Here is a 22,740-nt window from a genome sequence, read left to right as displayed (position 1 = left end):
GAGCCGAGGAGCCTGGGCCTAGGGGCCAGGGGTCATTGCTGCTGAGCCCTCCACTCCCTGGGACTCCCTGTCCTTGTCCCTGAGTCTTTCTGGCTCTCTTTTCTCTCTCCATGAACAAGGTGTGAACTGGCCAGTCCACCCTCTCCCCTCCTGGATAGAGCAGCCAGGGTCTGGGTCGGGTAAAGGCCCCACTGTTATTTGTTAGGGAAGATTTTATAGCACAGGATGTAATTGTGGTCACTGAAGGTGCTGGGTAGTTGAGGGGCTGACCATGTGCCAGCCCCTGCTGGCTGCCTGACGATGCCCCAGTAGGCCCTGTGTCCTGCTGGTCCCTGGGGTGCCCGATGAGGAAGGGGCCGCCAGGATTGGGTGATGAGGCACTGGGGCTCAGAGAAGAACTATTAGCCCCATTCAACACAGCCCAAGGGGGTGGGCCGGGCGAGGAAAAAGTAGGGGTGCTGGGGCAGATACCCTGGATTCCTTTACCCTCCACCCACTTCCTCTACCCAGCTTCCCCTTGGGGACACGAGCTGGAGAAGATAAGGGTCGAGGGCCCAGGGCAGTTTGGGCATCCCAGTTGGAGCAGGTGAGATGTCCTGTGCATGGCACTGGGTCATGCTGCCCATCATCCTGTCCTCGGTCCCCTGCCCTCTGTTCCAATGCTTCATAAGCCCTGGGGACATCACCCAGGGAAAGACAGTGCACAGCATGTGAGAGGGCTGGGGCTCAGGGCCTGCGGGGGAGCTCCCAGACGGCGGGGCAGTAGACTGAGGACAGGCACCAGGGCAGGGGGCATGCCTGGGTCTCAGTTCCTTGCCCCAACGTCCTGGCTGAGCCACCTCTCTGGTCTGTCAGTGGGGAAGTGTGGTCCCTGTCCCCACTCCTACCCCGGAATAAAAGGAGAGAACACTTGCAAAGTCACCTGTCCAGGGTGCCCTTGTTGCAGGGTGTGTGTGTGTGGAGCGACCGAGGAGAAAAGAATGAATACTCATGGACTTGGACAACAGTGTGGGGATTGCGGGGGTGTGAGGGGGGAGGGGGTGGAGGGGATAAATGACGATGGAACGAGACCCGACCTGGGGTGGTGAACACACAATACAGTGTACAGACAATGTGTTGTGGAACTGTGCGCCTGGAAACTATAATCCTGTTAACCAGTGCCTCCCCAATAAATCCAGTAACAAGGAAAGTCAAGAAGGGTGCCCTCATGCTCTGGGGACTTTTAGATAGTTTCTAGGCCCCCTGGCCTTCGCAGTCACTCTTTCTTGCTTGCCATGTACCAGGACGTGTGCCCCAAGATGGGGGGCACGGGTCTCATTCCAGAGAGGGTGGGCGGGATTGGGAGCTCTGTGGTGAATGCTCTGGGGATTGGAAGTGGGGACTGGAGGCAGGAGGCGGGCAGCAGGGCCCTCAGCTCCACTGGGTGCTGGGCCCTGGGCTCTCAAGGGTGAGTAGATGCCCCAGAGTGGGGGCCTGAGCCCCACACCTTGTCTAGATTCAGGCAAGACATGGTCTGGAATTTCTAGCAGTCATTTGATTTTGCCCTGAACACCCACCCCCAGAGCCCTTTCAGTTCTCTCGAAGTCTTCATCCCCACCTCAGGCAGGTTTGTCCAGGGCTCCCCCACAGGACCAGTCCCCTCCCCATCGTGGCTGGAGTCCCCATGTCCACTTAGAGAAAGTTCCATCACAGGTGGGTGGGACAGTGCCTGGGAGGACCCTCAAAGGCTGCCACTCCCTGGGCTCCTCCTGGATGGACAGAAGAGACTGAGGTTCCCAAGGGCTGGCGGCGGGGGGGGGGGGGGGGGCAGGGGGGCTTGTCCAGAGTCCTGTCTGCCAGTGGGCAGGAGTGCGTGTCGGCCGGGTCTGGCTGCTGCCACCGGTGTTAGACATTGGGTTCCTTCCAGCCTTTGGCTCTCACAGGCTGAACTATTGTGAATATGTTGGTGTAAATAACTTTTTAATTTTTTTCTCTTTCTCTTGGACAGTTTCCTTGAGATCAATTTCCTGGAGTGGAACACCAGCCGGCAGGCATGGTGTTAATAGCTCTCACAGTGCCATCAGGAAGGAGCCAATTTACAGCGGCTACCAAAATAGGGAGCTTACCGCAGCCAAACCAGCGCTGGGGCTTACAGCTGTTTATTACGTGTGCTGGTTTGGGCAAGTCCCCCAACCACTGGGAGCCTCAGTCTCTTCTATCCATCCGGGAGGAGTCCAGGGAGTGGCAGCCTTTCAGGGTCCTCCCAGGCACTGTCCCACCTACATGGGATGGAACCTTCCCTGAGTGGACATGGGGATTCCGGCCATGATGGGGAGGGGACTGGTCCTACAGGAGAGCCCGGCACACACCTGCCTGGCGATTGAAGACCAGAGACCCCTGAAGGGGTTGACGTGATCTGGCGGGGGGGGGGGGGGTGCTCTTTTCTCAGCATTAAAGGCAAAGCCAAATAATTTTCTCTGTTTAAAATTTGAGGACACCCTTTGCCTGAATCTAGACTGCAGGTGTGGGCTCGGACCCCTGTCTGGGGTGCCTGCTTACCGCCAAGACCCCCAGACTTCAGGGTTTTTTCATTTATAATGTTAACGTATATATAAAACATAAACTTCGGTCTTTACTCTTTGAAAGTGTACAGTTGAGTGACACTAAGTACTATCACAATGTGTTATGTGCCCATCACCCCATCCATGTCCAGAATGTTTTCATTTTCCAAAACAGAAACTCCTCAGCCCCTGGCAACCACGAACCCACTTCCTGTCCCTGTGGATGCGCCTGTTGTGGGCCTTTCATGTAATTGGAATTACACTCTGCGTGGCCTTGTGTCTGGCTTCTCTCACTGAGCATCATGGGTTCAAGGTCAATCCATGTTGCAGAAAGTGTCAGCGCTTCCCTCCTTCTCGTGGCTGAGTGTGTGGAGGGACTGCCTTCACCCAGTGGCGGACATTCGGGGTGCTCCCACCTTTTGGGTGTTATGCATTGTGATGCTGTGATTATGGGGGCACCAGCACCTGTTGGACTCCCTGCTTTTAAACCTCTGGGTGCACACCTAAGAGTGGATTGCTGCATTGTATGGCGACGCAGTTTAACTTTTGAGGAGCTGGCCGTTCTCCCTCAGAGTGGTTTCGATTCACATTTTCTTGATTGTTGCGGGGCTGCAGTTTTTCCATGTGGCCTTTAGCTGTGTCTGTGTGTCCTCACGGACACTTTATCCAGGACACCATGCCTGGCCATCAATAGGTATTCCTCGAATGGACAGGCCTTTTTCTGAGAGCACTTTCCAGGTGGAGTTTAGGAATTGACTTTGGGGTCTTGTATTTGGGAAAGCACCTATCATTACTTTTTTGGGCATATTTATCACATTGAATGTCCTGTTGCTCAGGTCACTCCCACAGTCTCAGCCCTCCACACTGCCCCCCCCACCCCTGGCCTGTGCCTCTCTCTCCCTGTGGGACTGGCACCCCTGCGGCCTCCTGTCTGTGGCCTGCAAGGGCGCTTCCTGAAATGGCACTATAGCCAGTGCTGCCCATGGACACCCTGCTGCTCAGGACGGAGGAGTTGGTGCCCTGCACCCCCAGGTGTCAAGCTGCCATGTCCAGTTCCTGCCTGCATTCCCCAGCACCTGGTGTCCCCACTGAACCCCCCACCCATGCTCCTCCCTCCACCCCCACCCCCACCCCACACTCCCCACCACCCTGGCTCCTCTCTGCTTGGCTGCTCTCTGCTGTCTCTCCTCTCCTGTCCCTTGGACTGCACACTTACGCCAGGCACATTGGGTCTGTTTGGTCAAGGGAAACATTTAATCAAATTTTGAGTGACCTCCTAGGTTCTGTGTGGTCTGGAGCTTCTTCACGAAGGGAAGATTAGAACTGGGTCAGCGGTAGGGCCCAGGCTGGGCAGCCCAGCAGGCTGTGAGGTTCTGTCTGGAGGTAGGTGGGCGGACTTCCTGGAGGCAGAGTCCGCAGTAGTCATGACCTGGGGCCAACGTCTCGGATTGAATTTGTGGGAGGAGAGATCTGGGCTGGTCCTTGAAGGCTCATGTGCACAGTGGGGACACACGCGTGGCAGAGTGCGTGACGTGGGTGAGGGCTCTGGGGCTGATGCCCACACCTCCCCCCAGGTTCTACTGGGACTTCACCATGCTGCTTTTCATGGTGGGAAACCTCATCATCATCCCGGTGGGCATCACCTTCTTCAAGGACGAGACCACGGCCCCATGGATTGTGTTTAACGTGGTCTCGGACACGTTCTTCCTCATGGACCTGGTGCTGAACTTCCGCACGGGCATTGTGATCGAGGACAACACGGAGATCATCCTGGACCCCGAGAAGATCAAGAAAAAATACCTGCGCACATGGTTCGTGGTGGACTTCGTGTCCTCCATTCCCGTGGACTATATCTTCCTCATCGTGGAGAAAGGCATCGACTCCGAAGTCTACAAGACAGCACGAGCTCTGCGCATCGTGCGCTTCACCAAGATCCTCAGCCTTCTGCGGCTGCTTCGCCTGTCCCGTCTCATCCGCTACATTCACCAGTGGGAGGAGGTGAGGGTGCAAAAGGGGCTGCATGGGCGGGGCCTAAGGACACTGTGGGAGGAGCCATTGCTGCAGGGGTGGGGCTTGAGGGGGGCTGTGAGCCAGGTCATGGCTGCAGGGGTGGGGCTGTGAGGATACCTGGACCAACCAGGCTGGGCAGTGATGGGAGACTCAGGGTAGGGTTTTGAGGGTCCAGAGGCTGGGCCACAAGGAGAAGGCAGGACTACAGGTACAGGAGAAGGGTCCTGAGGGGGCACCGGGTGGGGTCACAAAGGCTGCAGTGAAGGGCCTATATCATAGGGAACAGAACTTGGGCTTGCTGTGGGGCGGAGCGGTGACGTGGGCTCATGGAGAACACAGCGTGAACCCTTGACACATTGCACCCCTTTCCTTCATTCTGCCCTGTAAGAGGAGGAATCCACAACTCCATTGGCAGTAGGGAAACTGAGGCTCAGGAAAGTGAATTCATGACCCTGTCCCTCAAGTCAGGGCCACCTCTGGACTGCCCATGCCGAGCTATGTCACCCCCAGTTTCCAGAGCAGCGACAAGGCTCCAAGAGGGGAAGCAGGCAGGGACAGGGCTGTAGGTAGGGACAATGACCTTGGGAGACAGGAGTAGGGGTTATCTGGGGCACCAAGCTGGGCAGGGACCACATACTCTCGTTGGGGACATTTCATTACCCAGAAAGGTAGCAGGGCCTCCGGGGAGTGGGGGATGCTGGGAAGGGATTTGGGTCCCGCTGGAGGGGGCGGGGCTCCTTTTTACCTCATGCGCCCGCCCGCCATGCCCCAGATTTTCCACATGACCTACGACCTGGCGAGTGCGGTCATGCGCATCTGCAACCTCATCAGCATGATGCTGCTGCTGTGCCACTGGGACGGCTGCCTGCAGTTCCTGGTGCCCATGCTGCAGGACTTCCCTCGCAACTGCTGGGTGTCGATCAACGGCATGGTGGTGAGCGCCCCGCCCTGTGCCACGCCCAGCCCACGCCCACCTGGGCTCCGCCCCACCTGGCTGTGTCCCGCCCAGTCCTAGGGTAGCTCCCCTCTGGGACCATGAACAGGTAGCTCCTTGATCATTGAAGTGACTATGACAACTTTTGTCACCCAGACAGAGTATCATCTGCTTATTGGGTTATTTTTTTGCGATTGAGTCCACTTTCTTATGTACATAATTTATTCAAAAGACAAATGGAAACGTGGTATCATGGGCCAGAAGAAACAATCTGTGGAGACCCAGTCACCAGTTGCTACCTGGCTCAGATGCTGATGATTAAAAGAAGTCTTGGGTCCCTCTGGCCCATGTGGGGTTGGGATACACTTAGAGTTGGGCAGGAGCAGGGATGGGGGAGGAGTGGAAAGAGAGGAGGGGAGGGGAGGGGGGAGGGAGTTGACGGGCGAAAGACAGTAAATGGAACATCCTCAGGCGCGCGCGTGGCGCCTGGCACAGATGTCCGGCTGAGGCAGCTCATTGTCTGGCCGGACACCCAGGCATGCTGTCCTGTTTCCTGAACGGGGCCCCACTGCTTCCCTCCCCCAGCAGGGTCAACTGAGGACTGGGTTGGGGGGGGTGGTCCTCCTGGCCCTGCCAGATGCCTCCACCCTCTGCCTCTCTGATCAGATTCCGGTGTCCTCAGCTCACCATCCCCAGGGTCCCTGGAACTTTCACATCCTCTTGGCCTTATGGACACTCTTATCAGAGGCTGCAAAGGGCTGGGGGCTCCTGAACACCCAGAGCCACACTCTGTTCCTGCCGCTCCTCAGTTTCTCCAGGAGTAAAGTGGGGAGGCAGATCCAGACCTGCCCCTGCCTCTGACTTGCTGTGACTCATGTACACACTAGGTCACCTGCCTGAGTCTTAGTTTCTTTTGGCTATCTTTGGACACGGGAAGCTCACCACCTCAGATGCCTGGGGGAGGACAAGCAGGTGGGGCCCTTGGGGTCAAGGGGCTCCCTGGGGCTGTGAGCACCTGCCCACCTGCATACCTGTGGCCTTGCAGAATCACTCGTGGAGCGAGCTCTACTCCTTTGCACTCTTCAAGGCCATGAGCCACATGCTCTGTATCGGGTATGGTCGGCAGGCACCTGAGAGCATGACCGACATCTGGCTGACGATGCTGAGTATGATCGTGGGAGCCACCTGCTACGCTATGTTCATCGGACACGCCACTGCCCTCATCCAGTCACTGGACTCCTCGAGGCGCCAGTACCAGGAAAAGGTCTGGGGGCGCCTCCTTTAACATTCCCCCAGCTCCATGGGGGAGGGGGGCGGCGAGGACCCTAGAGGGAAGTCTGGAGCCAGGAGGGGACTCGTGCCAGGGAGGGGGACAGGAGCCATGGCATCCAAACAGGGCAGGGCCAGTCCATGTGTTGCCAGGGAGCTCCCTGGGGGATGGGGATGCATGGGGACCTCTCCAGGAGGTAAACTCATGCTGGGGCTGCTGGACTGGCTCAGGCAGGCACCGAGCAGGGTCCTAGAGGACCAGGGTCACTTGAGGACAAGCTGGTCAGCCATGTCCATGGGGGAGGCCTATGGGGCATCAAGGATGTTTGGCCACTTGCACCTGGCCTGAGGGCTGGGGGAGTCTCCATGGGGCTAATTCAAGGGCCGGGGGACTGGAAAGGGCTGAGGGAGAGTGGCCGCTGGCCCCATAGGCCACCCCTTTCTGGAGTTTGCTCTTGATGTCTCCCCTGTGCCTTAGTTTCTCTCTATAAAGACCAAGGATGAGCTTGTCGTCCCCCCCCCGCATGTTGCCCCTGTCTGTCCTGAACTGCTATTTGATGGCTGACCCTGGCTGGGTAGCTGGGAGCACCCCCAGCAGTACTAGCCGGGTCAGCTGGGTCAGCTGGGCCCAGTGCCAGGTGCACCGGCTGTCCGGAAGCCACAGCCTCACACCCAAACATGAGCTGGTGCTGCCACCCACCCACCATCACGGGTTCCGCTGAGCTCAGGGCAGCTGTGGCCGGGTGGGGCTGGGGCACCCCAGGGGTGCCATCCTGGGGACAGCCGGGCCTGGCACCCCTGCCTGGTGCCCACATTCCCTGGTTTATAGAAAGATCCTAGGGGAGGAGGGCCAGAGTCACAGGCAGAGTTGGGGGCCTCTGAGACAGGAGTCCAGTATCTGTCAGGGATAAGGATGCCAGATACAATTCAGGACACAAGGAGTAACTTGTGTTAGCAGAAGCATGTCCAAAGTATTGCACAGGATTTACTTACATTAAGCACGTTTGCCATTGATGTGAAGTTCAGAGGTAACTGGGCGTGCTGTTTGTTGTGGTTGTGTCTAAGCCTGGGAGCCGCGTTCGGGCTGGGGCCGGGGTTCCCTGAGCAGCTACTGACCTGCCTGCACCTCGCCCCCTTACAGTACAAGCAGGTGGAGCAGTACATGTCCTTCCACAAGTTGCCTGCCGACTTCCGACAGAAAATCCACGACTACTACGAGCACCGCTACCAGGGCAAGATGTTTGATGAGGACAGCATCCTGGGCGAGCTCAACGGGCCCCTGCGGGAGGTGAGGCCAGCCAGGGGACCCTCTGAGTTGGGTGGGGTTTGAGGCAGTCCTGCTACCTGGCCTCCAGTTCCTGAAATGAGGAGGGGCTGGCTCAGCTACAGCATGAAGGACTCAAGCTAGACTTGTACACAGCACCAGCTGCCCCTCCGTGAGCCTCTGTGTTCCACACCCCCACGATGCCCCAGCCATCCTGAGTCCCCGCACCCTCTGTGTGATTCCACGTGCCCTGTTTGGCGTCTGTGTTAGACAGAGGGTGGAGGCAGAGGAAGGGTGGAGTTGGAGCCCATCAGCCCAGGGTGGGTTGTGGGATCAATCCCAGCTCTGCCCCTCACAGCGCCCGTGTGACACTGGGCAAGATTCCTGGGGCAGCCATGACAAATGTTCACACGCTGGATAGCTTAGAACAATGGGAATTTAGTCTCTCACATTGTGGAGGCCAGGCATCCGAGATCAAGGTGTCACAGGGCTGTGCTTCCTACGGAGGCTCCTTCCTGCCTCTTCCGGCTTCTGGTGTAGCCAGCAGTCACTGGTGTCCCTGGGCTTAGAGATGTGTTACCCCGATCTCTGCCTGTCTTCACGTGGCCTGGCCGTCTTCCTGTGTATGTCTGTCCTCTTGTGATAAGGATGCCAATCATTGCATGTGGGCCCACCTACTCCAGTGTGATCCCGTCTTAACTAATGACATCTGCAAAGACCCTGGTCCAACACAAGATCACATTCCCAGGGACCTGGGGTTCAGGACTTCAACATTTCTTTTTGGGGGACATGATTTGACCCACAACACTCCCCAAGCAGTTACGGTGCAAGTCTGTGGGCCCTGTCCTGTGCCCTCAGGGAGGTCCAGAGGGAGGAGCTTTGGGAAGGGCCAGAGTGGGGAGGTGACTGGTGGGAGGACATCTCCTTGAGGTGGTGTGAACCTGTGGGTCCCAGGTGGAGGGTATAGCCAGGAAAAGGCCCTGAGGAGGGGAAGGTGACGTGCAGCCTGAGGAACGGTGGTGAGGATGGGGAGGGGAGGCTGATGGGGGTGGGAAGGGAGGGACCCTGTGCTTGGGGCCAGGGACAGGGGCGCTGTGGGGTGGGGGAACCATTCACTCACTTTGCCACCTAGAAAACAGGTGCTGTGGTTAATGTCATAGAGAGTGTTTAACTGTATTTGATACTTTCATTCATTCATTCATTGATGGAATACACCCCACAGACCCTAAACCGCATACAGTTCAGTGGGTTTGGGAGCATTCAGAGTCCTGCAGCCACCATCACCGTGTCCCAGCAGCCCGAGGGGACACCTGCGCCTGCGAGCCACTGCTTCTCCCTCCCTCCTCAGCCACTGACAGCCTCTGTTAGTCAGTCATTTAAATGTGTACACAGTTCCAAAGTCAAGTTTTACAAACCACATATACCTGGAGGTTTTCTGGCTCCTGTCCTGTGTTTCCACCAGTTCTCTCCTGCTATATACTTCCGTAAAATATTGGGTTGGCCAAAAAGTGTGTTTGGTTTCTTTTTCTCCATAAGATGGCTCTAGTGGCATTTAGCTGTCTTTGACTTCATTTGAAACAATTTTGTTAGATTGTATTGTGACAGCTGTCATTTTAGCGTGCATTTAAAACAATCAAAATTGATGAATTTTTTGTGTAACCATTTTAATACTGAAGATAGAAGAAAATAAGCAACATTTTTGGCATATATTTTTACCTTGCAAGAAAGGTAAAAATGCAATGAAAAAAAAAGATGTGTTCAGTGTACAGAGAAGGTGCTGTGACTGATCGAACATGTCAAAAGTAGTTTGTGAAGTTTTGTGCTGGAGATTTCTTTCTGGATCATGCGCCACAGGTAGAACAGTTGAAGTTGACAGTGATCAAATGTAGACATTAAATTGAGAACCATCAGCTTTATACCATGCGGGAGCTAGCTGACATAGTCAAAATATCCAAATCAATAAAGTTATTAATGAAAGTAAAAAATGTGCTTTTTATTTTATGGACAAAACAAAATGAACTTTTTGGCCAACCCCCAAACAAAGGCACACCCAGAACTATGTCCCATGCTGGCTTTCCTCCCCTTTTCCGGACCCCGTGGGTGCAGCCCCAGGTGCTCTGTCTTGGCAGTTTTGCTTGTGCCTCTGCAGGAGGGACACCTGGCACTGGGCGGGGCGGAGGGCCAAGGGCCTGCATGCTGCTGCACACCCAGTGGCTCCCTGAGGGACACCTGTTCCCAGCGGGGGAATACGCACTGAGCACACCGCCAGTGTGTCTGCAGGCAGCCTCCAGTGTGCTGCTCGTCTGTGGGCTTAGGGGCCGTTTCATTTGTCGTCCTCTGTCTGTGAACTGTCCATCACTTTTGCTAGTTTTTCTCCAGAGCTTTTGGTCTTTTGGGGTTTTTGGTAGGAAGTGTTTACCTGTGGAGGACTTCAACTCTGACATACACATTTCCAGCCCAATGGCCACTGGGATGGCCTTTTAACTCTGCTTACTTTGTTTTTCTCTCTCTCTTTCTTTCTTTCTTTTTTTGACTTGGGGGATTTTTATGCTGTGTACAGCAGGAGCTCTGTGTTTGCTTTCTGTATACTGTAGGCCACACTACCTGCCTGCTGTATGTAGCAGATGCATAATACATGCTTGTTGCACACACCCAGGTTGTAGTAGAACTCATCCATGTTTCCTTCTAATGCTTCTATAGTTTCATTTATTTTTTTTATCCCCATTCCCCACACCCTCCCCCCGGGCAACTATCAGCTTGCTCTCAATATCTGTAGTTCTGCTTCTACTTTTTCTTTTGTTTTATATTCTACATATAAGTGAGGCAATACCGTATCTGTCTCTCTCTGCCTGACTTATTTTACTTAGCACAGCACCCACAATACCATAATACTCACGGACGTACATATCTCTCCATGTTTTGCAAATGGCAAGATTTCATTCTTTTTTATTACTGAGTAATATTTCATTGTATATATGTGCCTCTTCTATATCCATTCATCCATGAATGGACACCTAGGTTGTTTCCATTTGTTTTCTTTGGATAAATACCCAGAAGTGAGATTGTTATATGGCAACTCTATTTTTAATTATTTGAGAAACCTCTGTACTGTTTCTGTAGTGGCTGCACCAGCCTGCATTCACACCAACAGTGCACAAGAGTTCCCTTTTCTCCACATCCTTGCCAGCACTTGTATTCTGGTGTCTTTTCCATAATAGCCATTCTGACAGGTCTGAGGTGATGTCTCATTATGATTTTAATTTGCATTTCTCTGATGTTTAGTGATGTTGAGCTTCTTTTCACATGTCTGTCAGCCATCTGCCATCAGATGGCTGATGGATGCCATGCAGCCATCAGCCATCTGCATGTCCTCTTGGAAGAAATGTCTATTTACGTCCTCTGTCCATTTGTTAGGTGGATTGTTTGGTTATTTATTTATTTACTTATTTATTTTTCAGCGTTAAGTTGCATGAGTTCCTTGCACATATTTTGGGGGTTTTTTTGTTTTTCTTTTCTTTGTTTATTTTCTCATCTATTTTGGATATCAATACCTCATCAGAGGTATCATTTGTGAATATATTTTCACCTTCATTAGGTCCTCTTTTCATTTTGTGGGAGGGTTCCTTCACTGTGCAAACACTTGAGTTTGATGTGGTCCCATCTGTTTTCCTTTTGTTTCCCTTGCCCAAGGAGACATTACCCAAAAAGATATTGCTAAGGCTGATGTCAGAGAGTGTACCACCTGTTTTCCTTCAGGAATTTTATAGTTTCAGAGTCTTATGTTTAAGTCTTTAATCCACTTTGAGTTTATTTTTGTATGTGGTGTAAGCAAGTGGTCCAGTTTCACTTTGGTTTTGATGTGTCCGCCTGGTTTTCCCAACACCACCTATTGAACAGCCTGCCTTTATCCCACTGTGTGTTCTTTTCTCCTTTGTCTTAGATTAACTGACCATATGAGCAGGAATTTACTTCTGGGCTCTCTATTCTGTTCCACTGCCTTGTGTCTGTTTTTAGGCCAGTACTGTGCTATCTTTAAAAAAATTAAATGTTTTGGGGTAACATTGGCTAACAACATTATATAAATTTCAGGTGTACAACTCCATGACATCTGTGTGCTCTACTGAGGGCTCACTACCTGAAACCTCGTCTCCCTTCATTACCATGTATTTGTCCTCTTTGTCTTCCCCCACCCTCCTGCCCATCTGGTAACCGCAGTTCTGTTGTCTGTGTTAATGACTTTGTTTGCTTTATTTGTTCGTTTGTTGCTTTTTTGTTTTACAGCCCACATGAGTGAAAACATATGGTTCTTTTCTTTTTTTTTTTTAAGAGAGGGAAGGGGCCCTGGCTGGTGTAGCTCAGTGGATTGAGTGTGGGCTGCGAACCAGGCATCGCAGGTTCGATTCCCAGTCAGGGCACATGCCTGGGTTGCAGGCCACAGCCCCCAGCAACTGCACATTGATGTCTCTCTCTCTCTTTCTCCCTCCCTTCCCTCTCTCTCTCTTTTTTTTTAGATTTTATTCCCTCTATAAAAATAAATATCTTTTCACCTTCATTAGGTCGTCTTCATTAGGGGCCATGGCCTGCAACCCAGGCATGTACCCTGACTGGGAATCAAACCTGCGACACTTTGGTTTGCAGCCCATGCTCAATCCACTGAGCTATGCCAGCCAGGGCTTAACATATGGTTCTTGTCGGTTTCCATCTGTCATATTGCACTTAGCATGATACTCCCAGGATCCACCCATGTTATTGCAAATGGCCATATTTCATCCTTTTCATGCCTGCATAGTATTCCATACCACATCTTTATCCCATCATCCATTGAAGGACACTTAAGTTGTTTCCATGCCTTGGCTATTGTGGATATGCTACAGTGAACAGTGGCACACATATATTCTTATGACTAAGTGTTTTCAAAATTTTGGACTAGAAACCCAGAACAATTGCTGGCCCATATGGTAGCTCTATTCTTAATTTTTGGAGGCAACTTCACACTATTTTCCTTAGTGACTGTACCAGTTTACATTCCCACCAGCAGTGCATGAGGGTTCCTTTTTCTCTACCTCCTTTCCAACACTCTATTTCTTATCTTATAGAAAACAGCTGTTCTAACAGGCCTGCGGTGGTATCTCATTGTGGGTTTGATTTGCATTTCTCTAACAGCTAATGAAGCTGAGCGAGCATCTTTTCATGTCCTTTGGCCATCTGTATGTCTTCCTTGCATCTACTCAGGTCCTCTGCCCATTTTTCAATTGGATTTTTTTGTCAAGTTGTATGAGTTTTTTAAAAACGTATTTTACCTATTAGCCCCTTACCAGAGGTATCATTTGCAAATACCTTTTCCCATTTGGTTCATTCTTTTATTTTGTTGATAATTTCTTTGGCTGTGCAGAGCTTTTAAGTTTGCTGTAGTCCCATCCATTTATTTTTTGCTTTTACTTGCCTTGCCTCTGGGGTTAAGTTAAAAAAAAGTCTGAGACAAATGTCCATAATTTTAGTGCAAGTCTTTTCTTCCATATATTTTATTGTTTCAGGTCTTATATTCAAGTCTTGAATCCACTTTGAGTTAGATTTTTTGTGTATGGTGTCAGACTGCAGTCTGGCTTCACTCTTGCATTCAGCATCCTGAAACTTTACTATGTTTATTTTTTAATAGTGTTTTAAAGTCTTTGGAATCTCTCTATATAGAACCATGTCATCTGCAAATAGTGACAGTTCTGCTTCTCTGTTCCCCAATTTGGAGGCCTTTTCTTTCTTTCTCTTGTCTGATTGCTCTGGCTAGGATTTCAATTACTATATTGAATAACAGTGGTGAGAGTTGGTACCCTTGCCTTGCTCCTGACCTTAAAGGAAAAGGTTTCAATTTTTCACTATTGAGTATATTAACTGAGAATTTGTCATATATGGCCTTTATTATGTTGAGGTACTTTTCTCCACACTCATTTTATTGAGTGTTTTGATGATAAAAAGATGTTGTATCTTGTCAGATACCTTCTTTGTATATATTGAGGTGACCATACGGTTTTTATCCTTCATTTTGTTAATGCATCACATTGATTCATTTACAGATATTAAACCATACTTGCACCCCTGGTATAAATCCTGCTGGTTGTTGTGTATGATTCTTTTAATGTATTGTTGAATTTGTTTGGCAACATTTTGCTGAGAATTTTTACATCTATGTTCATCAGGGATATTGGCCTATAATTTTATATTTTTTGTAAGTTGTTCATTTTTATCTTTTCAAAGAATAAACTCTAAGTTTTATTGATCTTTTCTATTTTTTAAAAGATTTAATTTATTTTTAGAGAGGGGGGAATGGAAGGAGAAAAAGAGGGGGAGAAGCATCAATGTGTGGTTACCTCGCAAGTGTCCCTTACTGGGGACCTGGCCTGCAACCCAGGCATGTGCCCTGACTGAGAATCGAACTGGTAACACTTTGGTTGGCAGGCCCGTGCTTAATCCACTGAGCTACACCAGCCAGGGCAATCTATTTCTTAAAAAAGTTCTATTTTGTTTCTGCTGTGATCTTAACTATTTCCTTCCTTGTACTTACTATGGATTTGCTTGTTCTTTTTCTAGTTCCTTTAGGTGTAGAGTTAAAATTATTTATTTGAAATTCTTTATTTATTGAGGTCAGCCTGCATGGCTATGAACTTCCCACTTAAAACTGCTTTTGTTACATGCAATACATTTTGTAAAGTTGAGTTTTAATTTTCTTTTGTAAAGGTCATTTTTTCTTGTCTGATTTCATTTTTAATCCATCGTTTAGTACCATATTGTTTAGTCTCTACATATTTGTATTTTTCCCAATTTTCTCTCTATAGGTGATTTCTAATTTCATGCCATTGTGGTCAGAAAAGATACTTGCTGTGATTAGTGTTTGTGAATTTATGGAAGCTTTTTAAAAATTTTTTCTTCTATTTTTAAAAAGATTTTATTCATTTATTTTTAGAGAGAGGGGAAGGGAAGGAGAAAGAGAAATATTAATGTGTGGTTGCCTCCTGCACGCTCTCTACTGGGGACCTGGCCTGCAACCCAGGCATGTGCCCTGATTGGGAATCAAACTGACGACCCTTTGGTTTGCAGCCAGAGCTCAATCCACTGAGCCACACCATCCAGGGCTGGAGGCTTGTTTTGTGGCCTAACGTATCACCTGTCCTAAAGAATGTTCCATGTGCACTTGAAAAAAATTTGTATTCTATAGTTTTTGGATGAAATGATGTATAAATATCTATTAAGTTGACCTCTTCTAATGTGACATTTAAATCCATTATTTCCTTTTCTGTCTGGATTGATTTGAGTGGGGTATTAAAATTCCCTACCATTACTGTGGTATTACTGTGAATTTCTCCTTTTATGTCTACGAATATTTACATTATGTATTTATGTGCTCCTATGTCAGGCATATAGATATTTAGTTATATCCTCTTCTTAAACTGACCTCTTTATGATCATGTAACATCCTTGTCTCTTTTACATTTGTTGTTTTGAAGTATACATGGAAAATATGAGTATTGCTACTCCGGGTTTCTTTCCATTTCTGTTTGCATGGAATATATTTTCCATCTTTTCACTTTTAGTCTATTTGTGTCTTTTAATTTGATGCCTCTAGTAGGCAATATAAAAATACTTCTCATTTTTAATCCATTCAATCACTCTATATCTTTTTATTGTAGAGTTTTAATTTTCCTTTGTAAAGGTCATTTTTTTCTTGTCTGATTCCATTTTTAATCCATTGTTTAGTAGCATATTGTTTAGTCTCTACATATTTGTATTTGTAGATGTGAGGTTTATGTGTATCATTCCACATCTATAATAGTCTATCTTAAGCTAATAGGCACTTAAATTCAAATATATTTTATAAGGACTACACTTGTACTCCCCCTTACACGCTTTATGTTGTTGATATCATGTTGTACATCTTCTTATGTTGTATATCTAGCTACTTATAGTTTAAATGGAGTTTGATCCTTTTTATTTTGAACTTCATAGTAGCTTTTAAATGTCCAATTTGCTATATTTGTTAAAATTTGGCTTTACCTGTGAGATTTCTTTTCCTTTCCCATATTCACTTTATTTTTTTAATTTATGATTTTCTTATATTCTTTAATTTATGATTTTACTTATTCTTAGATGGGAAGGCAGGGAGAGAGGAAGAGAAACATCAATGTGTGAGAGAGATAGCAGTTGGTTGCCTCTCACAAGCCCCCAACCAGGGACCTGGCCCGCAACCCAGGCATGTGCCCTGACTGGCAATCAAACCAGCAACCTTTCAGTTCACAGGCTGCTGCTCAGTTCACTGAGCCACACAAGTCAGGGTTCTTTTCTCATATTTTCTTATTTCTGGTTATGGTCTTTTCTACTTAAAGACCCCTTTAATATCTCTTGTAAAGTTGGTTTAATGGTGATGAATTCCTTTACATTTTGCTTGTCAGGGAAATGCTTTATTTCTCCTTCAATTCTGAATGGTAACTTTGTTGGGTAAATTATTCTAGGCTATAGGTTCCTACTCTCAGCACTTTAGAAGCCCTCCCACTCCCTTCTGCCCTGTCGTTTGTATGTAACTAGCTGGTATCCTCTTGCTCCTTCAAAACTGTCTCTTTAACTTTGCCATTTTAATTACAATTTGTCCTGGTGTGGGTTTCTTTAGGTTCGTTATGATTGGAATTTTCTGTACCTCCTGAATCTAGATATCTGTTTCCTTTCTTAAGAAAGATTTCAGCCATTATTTCTTGAAGTAAAGTTTCTATTCCTTTTTCTTCTGGGATTCTGGGATCTCTATAATGTGAATGTTTGAGTGTTTGATGTTACCCCAGAATTCCCTTAAACTATCCTCATTTGAAAGAAAAACAAACACGCACACGCGCACACACACACACACACCCCCACCCCCACCCCCACCCCCGCTGGTGTTGCTCAGTGGATTGAGCGCAGGCCTGCGAACCAAAGTGTTGTTAGTTTGATTCCCCAGTAGGGGGCGTGCAGGAGGCAACTACACATTGATGTTTCTTTCCCTCTTTCTCCTTCTCTTGCCCTCTCTCTGAAAATCTTAAAAAGATACAAACAAAAAAAACCACCTTTTCTGCTCTTCTGATTGATTTCCATTGGTTGGTCTTCCAGGTCACTGATTTATTCTTCTGTCCCCTAACCTGTTGATTCCTTATCATGTGTTTTTTCATTTCAGTATTGTACTCTTCAAGTCTACTTTGTTCTTATACTTTCTCTTTGTTGAAGTTCTCCCTAAGCTCCTGTAGTCAACTTAAGTTTGGTGAGCATCCTTATGACCGCCTCTTTAAATTCATTATCAGGCAAATTTTCTTTTTCTTTGGTTTTCTTTATTCATGGAGATTTTTTCTTGTTTCTTCATTTGAAAGATTTTATTTTGATTTCTTTATCTGTTTATACTTCTATGGAAGCAGACTCTGTGCAGGCTGAATGTGCCAGGTGGTTTGGGGAAACTGGTGGGAGCTGAGCAGGTGCCTAAGGCATCTGGAACACTGGCCCACTAAGCTGGAGAAGTCCTTGGTGGTGAGGCCTTGTGGATGTGGTGATGCTGTATTATCCTGTCGGAAGCTAAAGGCTCCAAGTAATAAAACTGGGAACACACAGTGGTGACCTTGCAGGCATGCCAAAGCCCCAGGATAGAGCCCATACAGCCATATCTAAGTAGAGAGGGCCCGTACAATGGTGTTCACCAGCCCCTTTGACCCTGGAGAGTTCCTGTAGCTTCCAGAGAGGTCTTGTGGCTCTAAAGTCCTCAGTTTGGTCTCTCATTGCCAGAAGCTGTTCATTCAGCTCTCAGTTGTCTGAGAGTAATTGTCTATATTGATACGTTTGAGTTTGGAATGGAAGGAGGCAAGTTCAGTAGCCTCCTATGCCACTGCCATTGCAGACCTCATTTTTTACATTTAGATCTTTATCTGTTTGGAATTTATCCTGAAATATGGTGTGAGGAAGGGATGCAGTGTCATCATCTGTTGAAACATCCCACTTTGCCCCTTGATGTAGTGGCCACCCTTACCTTCAAGTTCCATTGTGTTTGGGTCTTTTCTGGACTTATCCTGTAGCCTGTTAGCCTGTGTGCACTGTGTGTGAAGCTTTACAATGTATTTTAATATCTTAGGGGGCTATTCCCACCTCTCTGCTGTTCCCCCCACAAGCGGGTTTCCTGCTATTTTTGCTCATTTGTTCTAAATGAACTTGACTATCTTAAGTTATTAGACAGAAAACCTGATGGAATTTTCATTAGGATCATGAGAAATGTGTAAAGGAACAGGGAAAATGGAAAAAACTCATGTCAGTGGGCACACTTGTTCTATACAATGAAATCCCCATGTAACCATCACTCAGCTCAAACATCACACGGTTCAGTCCTCCAGAAGCTCTTTTTGCCAAGGTTAACTGTCAGCCTGACTTCTACCACATTCACTTAATATTCATTTTTATGTTGATTTATTCTATCACTGCTAGTATGACTAACTTCCTCTATTGCTATAGTTTTCCACTGATTCCTTTGGGTTTTCCAGGTAGTCACATTAAAGGAGACAGTAAAGGGAGATAGTGTTACTTTTCCCTTTCCAGTTCTTGTGTCTACAGTTACTTTTTCTTGTCTAATTGTATTGACCAGCATTGCTAATACAGCATTAAATAGTAAGGAATCAGTGTGCATCTTTTCTAGCTCTTGTCTTTGGTGGCCAAACCTGTAGTGTCTGTCCATTAAATAAGAAACTGGCTTTCAGGCTAAAATGTTAAACCCCTTTCACAAAGAAACTGAGGGTCTGAAAGGTGAAACAGTCCCAAAGGTGGGGTAAGATGGAAGCAAGCGCTCAGCCTGTTCCCAGATGTCACCCCTGCCTATTGCCTCCACAGGAGATTGTGAACTTCAACTGCCGGAAGCTGGTGGCCTCAATGCCACTGTTTGCCAATGCTGACCCCAACTTCGTCACAGCCATGCTGACCAAACTCAAGTTTGAGGTCTTCCAGCCAGGGGACTACATCATCCGTGAGGGTACCATTGGCAAGAAGATGTACTTCATACAGCATGGTGTGGTCAGCGTGCTTACCAAAGGCAACAAGGAGATGAAGCTATCTGATGGCTCCTATTTCGGGGGTTAGTGTCTGCAGGGACCAGGGAGCAGGCAGGCACTAACCTTCCTGGGGATGGAAGGGGAAGGCAGGGAGGCCACAGGGTGACAGTGGGAAGGACCTCTGGCTAGAAGGGCCACACTAGCAGAGGTGTGGGCTGGGCTGCACTCATTGTGGCTAAGAGTACCCACAGGATGAATGGGGCCACTGCCCAGTGTCTGAGGTGCCTTCTTTGGCCACACACAGAGATCTGCCTGCTAACACGGGGCCGGCGCACAGCGAGTGTGCGGGCTGACACCTACTGCCGCCTCTACTCACTGAGTGTGGACCACTTCAATGAGGTGCTGGAGGAGTACCCCATGATGAGGCGGGCCTTCGAGACAGTCGCCATTGACCGCCTGGACCGCATTGGTGAGTGGGCCTGGCTGAGCCCTCTGTGGTCCTGGGGGAAACCCTGCTGAGACGGAACGTGGTGTGGCTTAGCTGACCCGCAGGAAACCAGATTATCTGACTGCCTCTCTCCCCTGGCTTAGCACAGCTCTAGTTTCCAAGGAAGAAAAATTGTGAGGTGTTTCCGGTTGTGCAGAACTCTGCTCACTGGGCAAACAGCTGCTGAGCAGCTACCGTGTGCCCGGAGTGACAGCAGGTGGGCCATGAAGCTGCCTCAGTCACCACCCTCAGGGAGCTTATGTCAGAGAGGACATGTGGTAGTGGTGGGGCTTCCTGGTGATGCCAGCTGGAGACCAGTACTAGTAGGTGCTGTCAGGATGAGAAGGCATGCTTTTGCAATGGATGCTGACTATGCAAAGACCCTCAGGTGAGAAAGAGGTCCAGAGTCTAGAGAGCCAGGGAAGCTAAGAGGAGGGAAGTTAGAGAGGTAGGCAAGGACCCAGGCACACAGGGTCTGTGGGCTGTGTGAGGAGGTGGTTGGACTTTAAATCAGGAGCAATAGGGAGCCACAGACAGTTCTAAGCAGGGGAGGACCTGATCAGACTTGTATTCTACAAGGGTACACAGTGGAGAGACGGTGGCCTGGCCTGGGTGGGACGTGGTAGCCTTGGTTGAAGGGAGAGGTGGAGGGCGTCTCAGGAGTATTTGGGAGATGGAGCCCTCAGGACTTACTGACAAGACATAGGAGCAGGGGGATGGTGGCCCTTGCTGCTATTTGTGGGAACGAAGATAAGGGCTGGAAAATCAGGACTGGGTGGAGTGGACGGGGGCTAGAGGGAGGACTTCCCTGTATGCAGAAAGTGCTCAACACATGTTTATATGCAAAAGGCACTAAACAATGTCTATATAGTAGGTATTCAACATTTTGGGGACAGGTGCTTAGACATATTTGCTATATACGGCCAGTACTCAACACATGCTTGCAGTGTATGTTTCAAGTACTTGGCCCTCTAGCTGTGAATAGGCAGGCGTTCTGGGTGTGTAAGTGTATAGTGCAGGCGCTCAATACATGATTGCTATATGCAGGAAATGCCCCATGGATGCTAGCAGTTTACATAGGTGTTTCATACCTGCTTTATGTATGCAGCAGGTGCTCTTGCTACACACAACAGATGCTCGATTCCTGCTTGTTGTATATAGATCATACACACTTGCTGTATACAGAGGTTCTCAATTGTCTGCTTCCCATACACAGCAGACACTAGATGCCTGGTTGTAGAAAGTAGGTGAGGAGCTGTTGGCTGTGTGTAGAAGGCATGGTTGTGGTAGTATGCACAAGTGTACATATACCAACTATAAAATGTGGATGCTAATGCCTACTTGCTACATGTAGGAGGCACTCAATACACAAAGTTGTATGCAGGAGGCACTCAGTACTACCTGTGGTATATAGGTGTGCTTTGCATACTGGCTGTAGATAGTAGATGCCCAATACATTCTTCGTGTGTACAAGAGGCATTCCAAGTACATCTGTATATATGTACAGGCTGTAGAGAATAAGTGCCTATACCTACTTGCTATATACAGCAGGTATTCAATACATGAAGCGGTATGTGTACTGGTTGTAAAGTAGGTGAAGAGCTGTTGGCTGTGTGTAGAAAGCATGCAGTACGCACAGGTGCATGTATGCTAGCTGTAGAGAGTGGGTGACTTACTGTTTGCTGTGTGCAGGTGTTCTGTGCCTACTGGATGTAGTGGTTCCCAATACTGGGTTGCTGTATGTAGGAGGGACTAGTACATGCAGTGGCCTGCCTACTGGATACAGGCTAACCGTATGCAGGAGATGCTCCCCTGTGCACTGACACCTCCCCCATCCCCAGGCAAGAAGAACTCGATCCTGCTGCACAAGGTGCAACATGACCTCAACTCAGGCGTGTTCAACAACCAGGAGAATGCCATCATCCAGGAGATTGTCAAGTATGACCGTGAGATGGTGCAGCAGGCTGAGCTGGGCCAGCGTGTAGGCCTCTTCCCACCACCACCCCAGCCACAGGTCACCTCAGCCATCGCCACACTGCAGCAGGCTGTGGCCATGAGCTTCTGCCCGCAGGTGGCACGTCCGCTAGTGGGGCCACTAGCTCTCGGCTCACCGCGCCTAGTGCGCCGCCTGCCCCCGGGGCCTGCACCCAATGCCACTGCCTCGCCAGGGCACGTGCCCGCTGCCAGTCCCCCAGGCGCACCCGCCAGTCCCCGGGCACCACGGACTTCGCCTTATGGCGGCGCACCCTGCTCTCCAGCTGCACCCCGTGCTGGGCCTGCACTTCCGGCGCGCCGCTTGAGCCGCGCCTCGCGCCCGCTGTCCGCCTCACAGCCCTCGCTGCCCCATGGCGGTCCTGGCCCTGGCCCTGCGGCCTCCACACGTCCAGCCAGCAGCTCCACACCGCGCCTGGGGCCCACACCCGCCACCAGGGCAGCAGGACCCAGCCCGGACCGCAGGGACTCGGCCTTGCCCAGCGCCACAGGAGGCCTTGACCCGCCTGACTCGGCGCGTTCGCGCCTCTCTTCCAACTTGTGACCCTCGCTGCACCGCCCCATGGGCCTGGGTGGGCCAGGGGCGGGGCCTTCATCCAAACCAAAGCCATGCCATTGCGCGCTGCCCCGGCCACCCACCCCAGAAGCCATAGAGGAGACGTAGGTAGTTGTAGTCAGACAGGCGGGCTCCTGCTGTCCCCCCTCATCACCTTGCGCCCACCCACATTGCCCCCGCCCCCCTTGGCGGTGGCCTCGCGGGCCTGAGAGGGGGCTCCCTTCACCTCGGTGCCTCAGTTCCCCCAACTGTGAAACAGGAAGGGCGCCACCCCGTGGCCGAGAGATGGCTGTGGATTTCCGCCTGCCCCCACCCCCACAGGTGGCCCGCCGTCTGATGAGGATTCTGTTTAAGTGCAATACTTGGCCTGCCGGCTTCCTGCTGCCCCCACCGCACTCACGCAATAACCGGCCCCGCCCCTCTCCACGCGCGCACCCCACGGTGACCTCCCTGGAGTGGGCGTAAGCATCCTCCTCCAGCACTGGGCACCCAGGGGCTGGCAGTCCGGGCCCCACCTGGGCATGGGGGTGAGGCCGGGGAACCCCCGCCTTTGTGACGAATGTACTGACAAGCCGAGGCAGCAATGTCCCCACCACACCCCCACACCCCACTAACTTCCACAACCCCATTCCACGCAATAAACAACAGCATTGGCGCC

The 22,740-nt window shown here is 49.8% G+C and overlaps 1 protein-coding gene across 1 annotated transcript in view; it reads left to right on the top strand.

Moving 5' to 3' along the window:
• The window catches only part of HCN2 (hyperpolarization activated cyclic nucleotide gated potassium and sodium channel 2), a 28,526-nt gene extending 5,790 nt beyond the window's left edge, over positions 1–22,736 (top strand). Inside the window, exons 2-8 of the mRNA XM_045830825.1 lie at positions 4,115–4,538; positions 5,323–5,484; positions 6,530–6,748; positions 7,895–8,041; positions 18,890–19,130; positions 19,352–19,516; positions 21,376–22,736. Of these exons, the coding sequence (XP_045686781.1) occupies positions 4,115–4,538; positions 5,323–5,484; positions 6,530–6,748; positions 7,895–8,041; positions 18,890–19,130; positions 19,352–19,516; positions 21,376–22,070 (2,053 nt within the window). The 3' untranslated portion in view covers positions 22,071–22,736. The remainder of the gene's footprint in view (positions 1–4,114; positions 4,539–5,322; positions 5,485–6,529; positions 6,749–7,894; positions 8,042–18,889; positions 19,131–19,351; positions 19,517–21,375) is intronic.
• The last annotated feature ends 4 nt before the right edge of the window (positions 22,737–22,740 follow it).

This window comes from Phyllostomus hastatus, unplaced genomic scaffold (genome assembly GCF_019186645.2).
Source record: "Phyllostomus hastatus isolate PE091 unplaced genomic scaffold, TTU_PhHast_1.1 phas_contig_159, whole genome shotgun sequence".
Classification (NCBI taxonomy): domain Eukaryota; kingdom Metazoa; phylum Chordata; class Mammalia; order Chiroptera; family Phyllostomidae; genus Phyllostomus; species Phyllostomus hastatus.
This window is presented reverse-complemented; position numbering and strand designations above follow the sequence as displayed.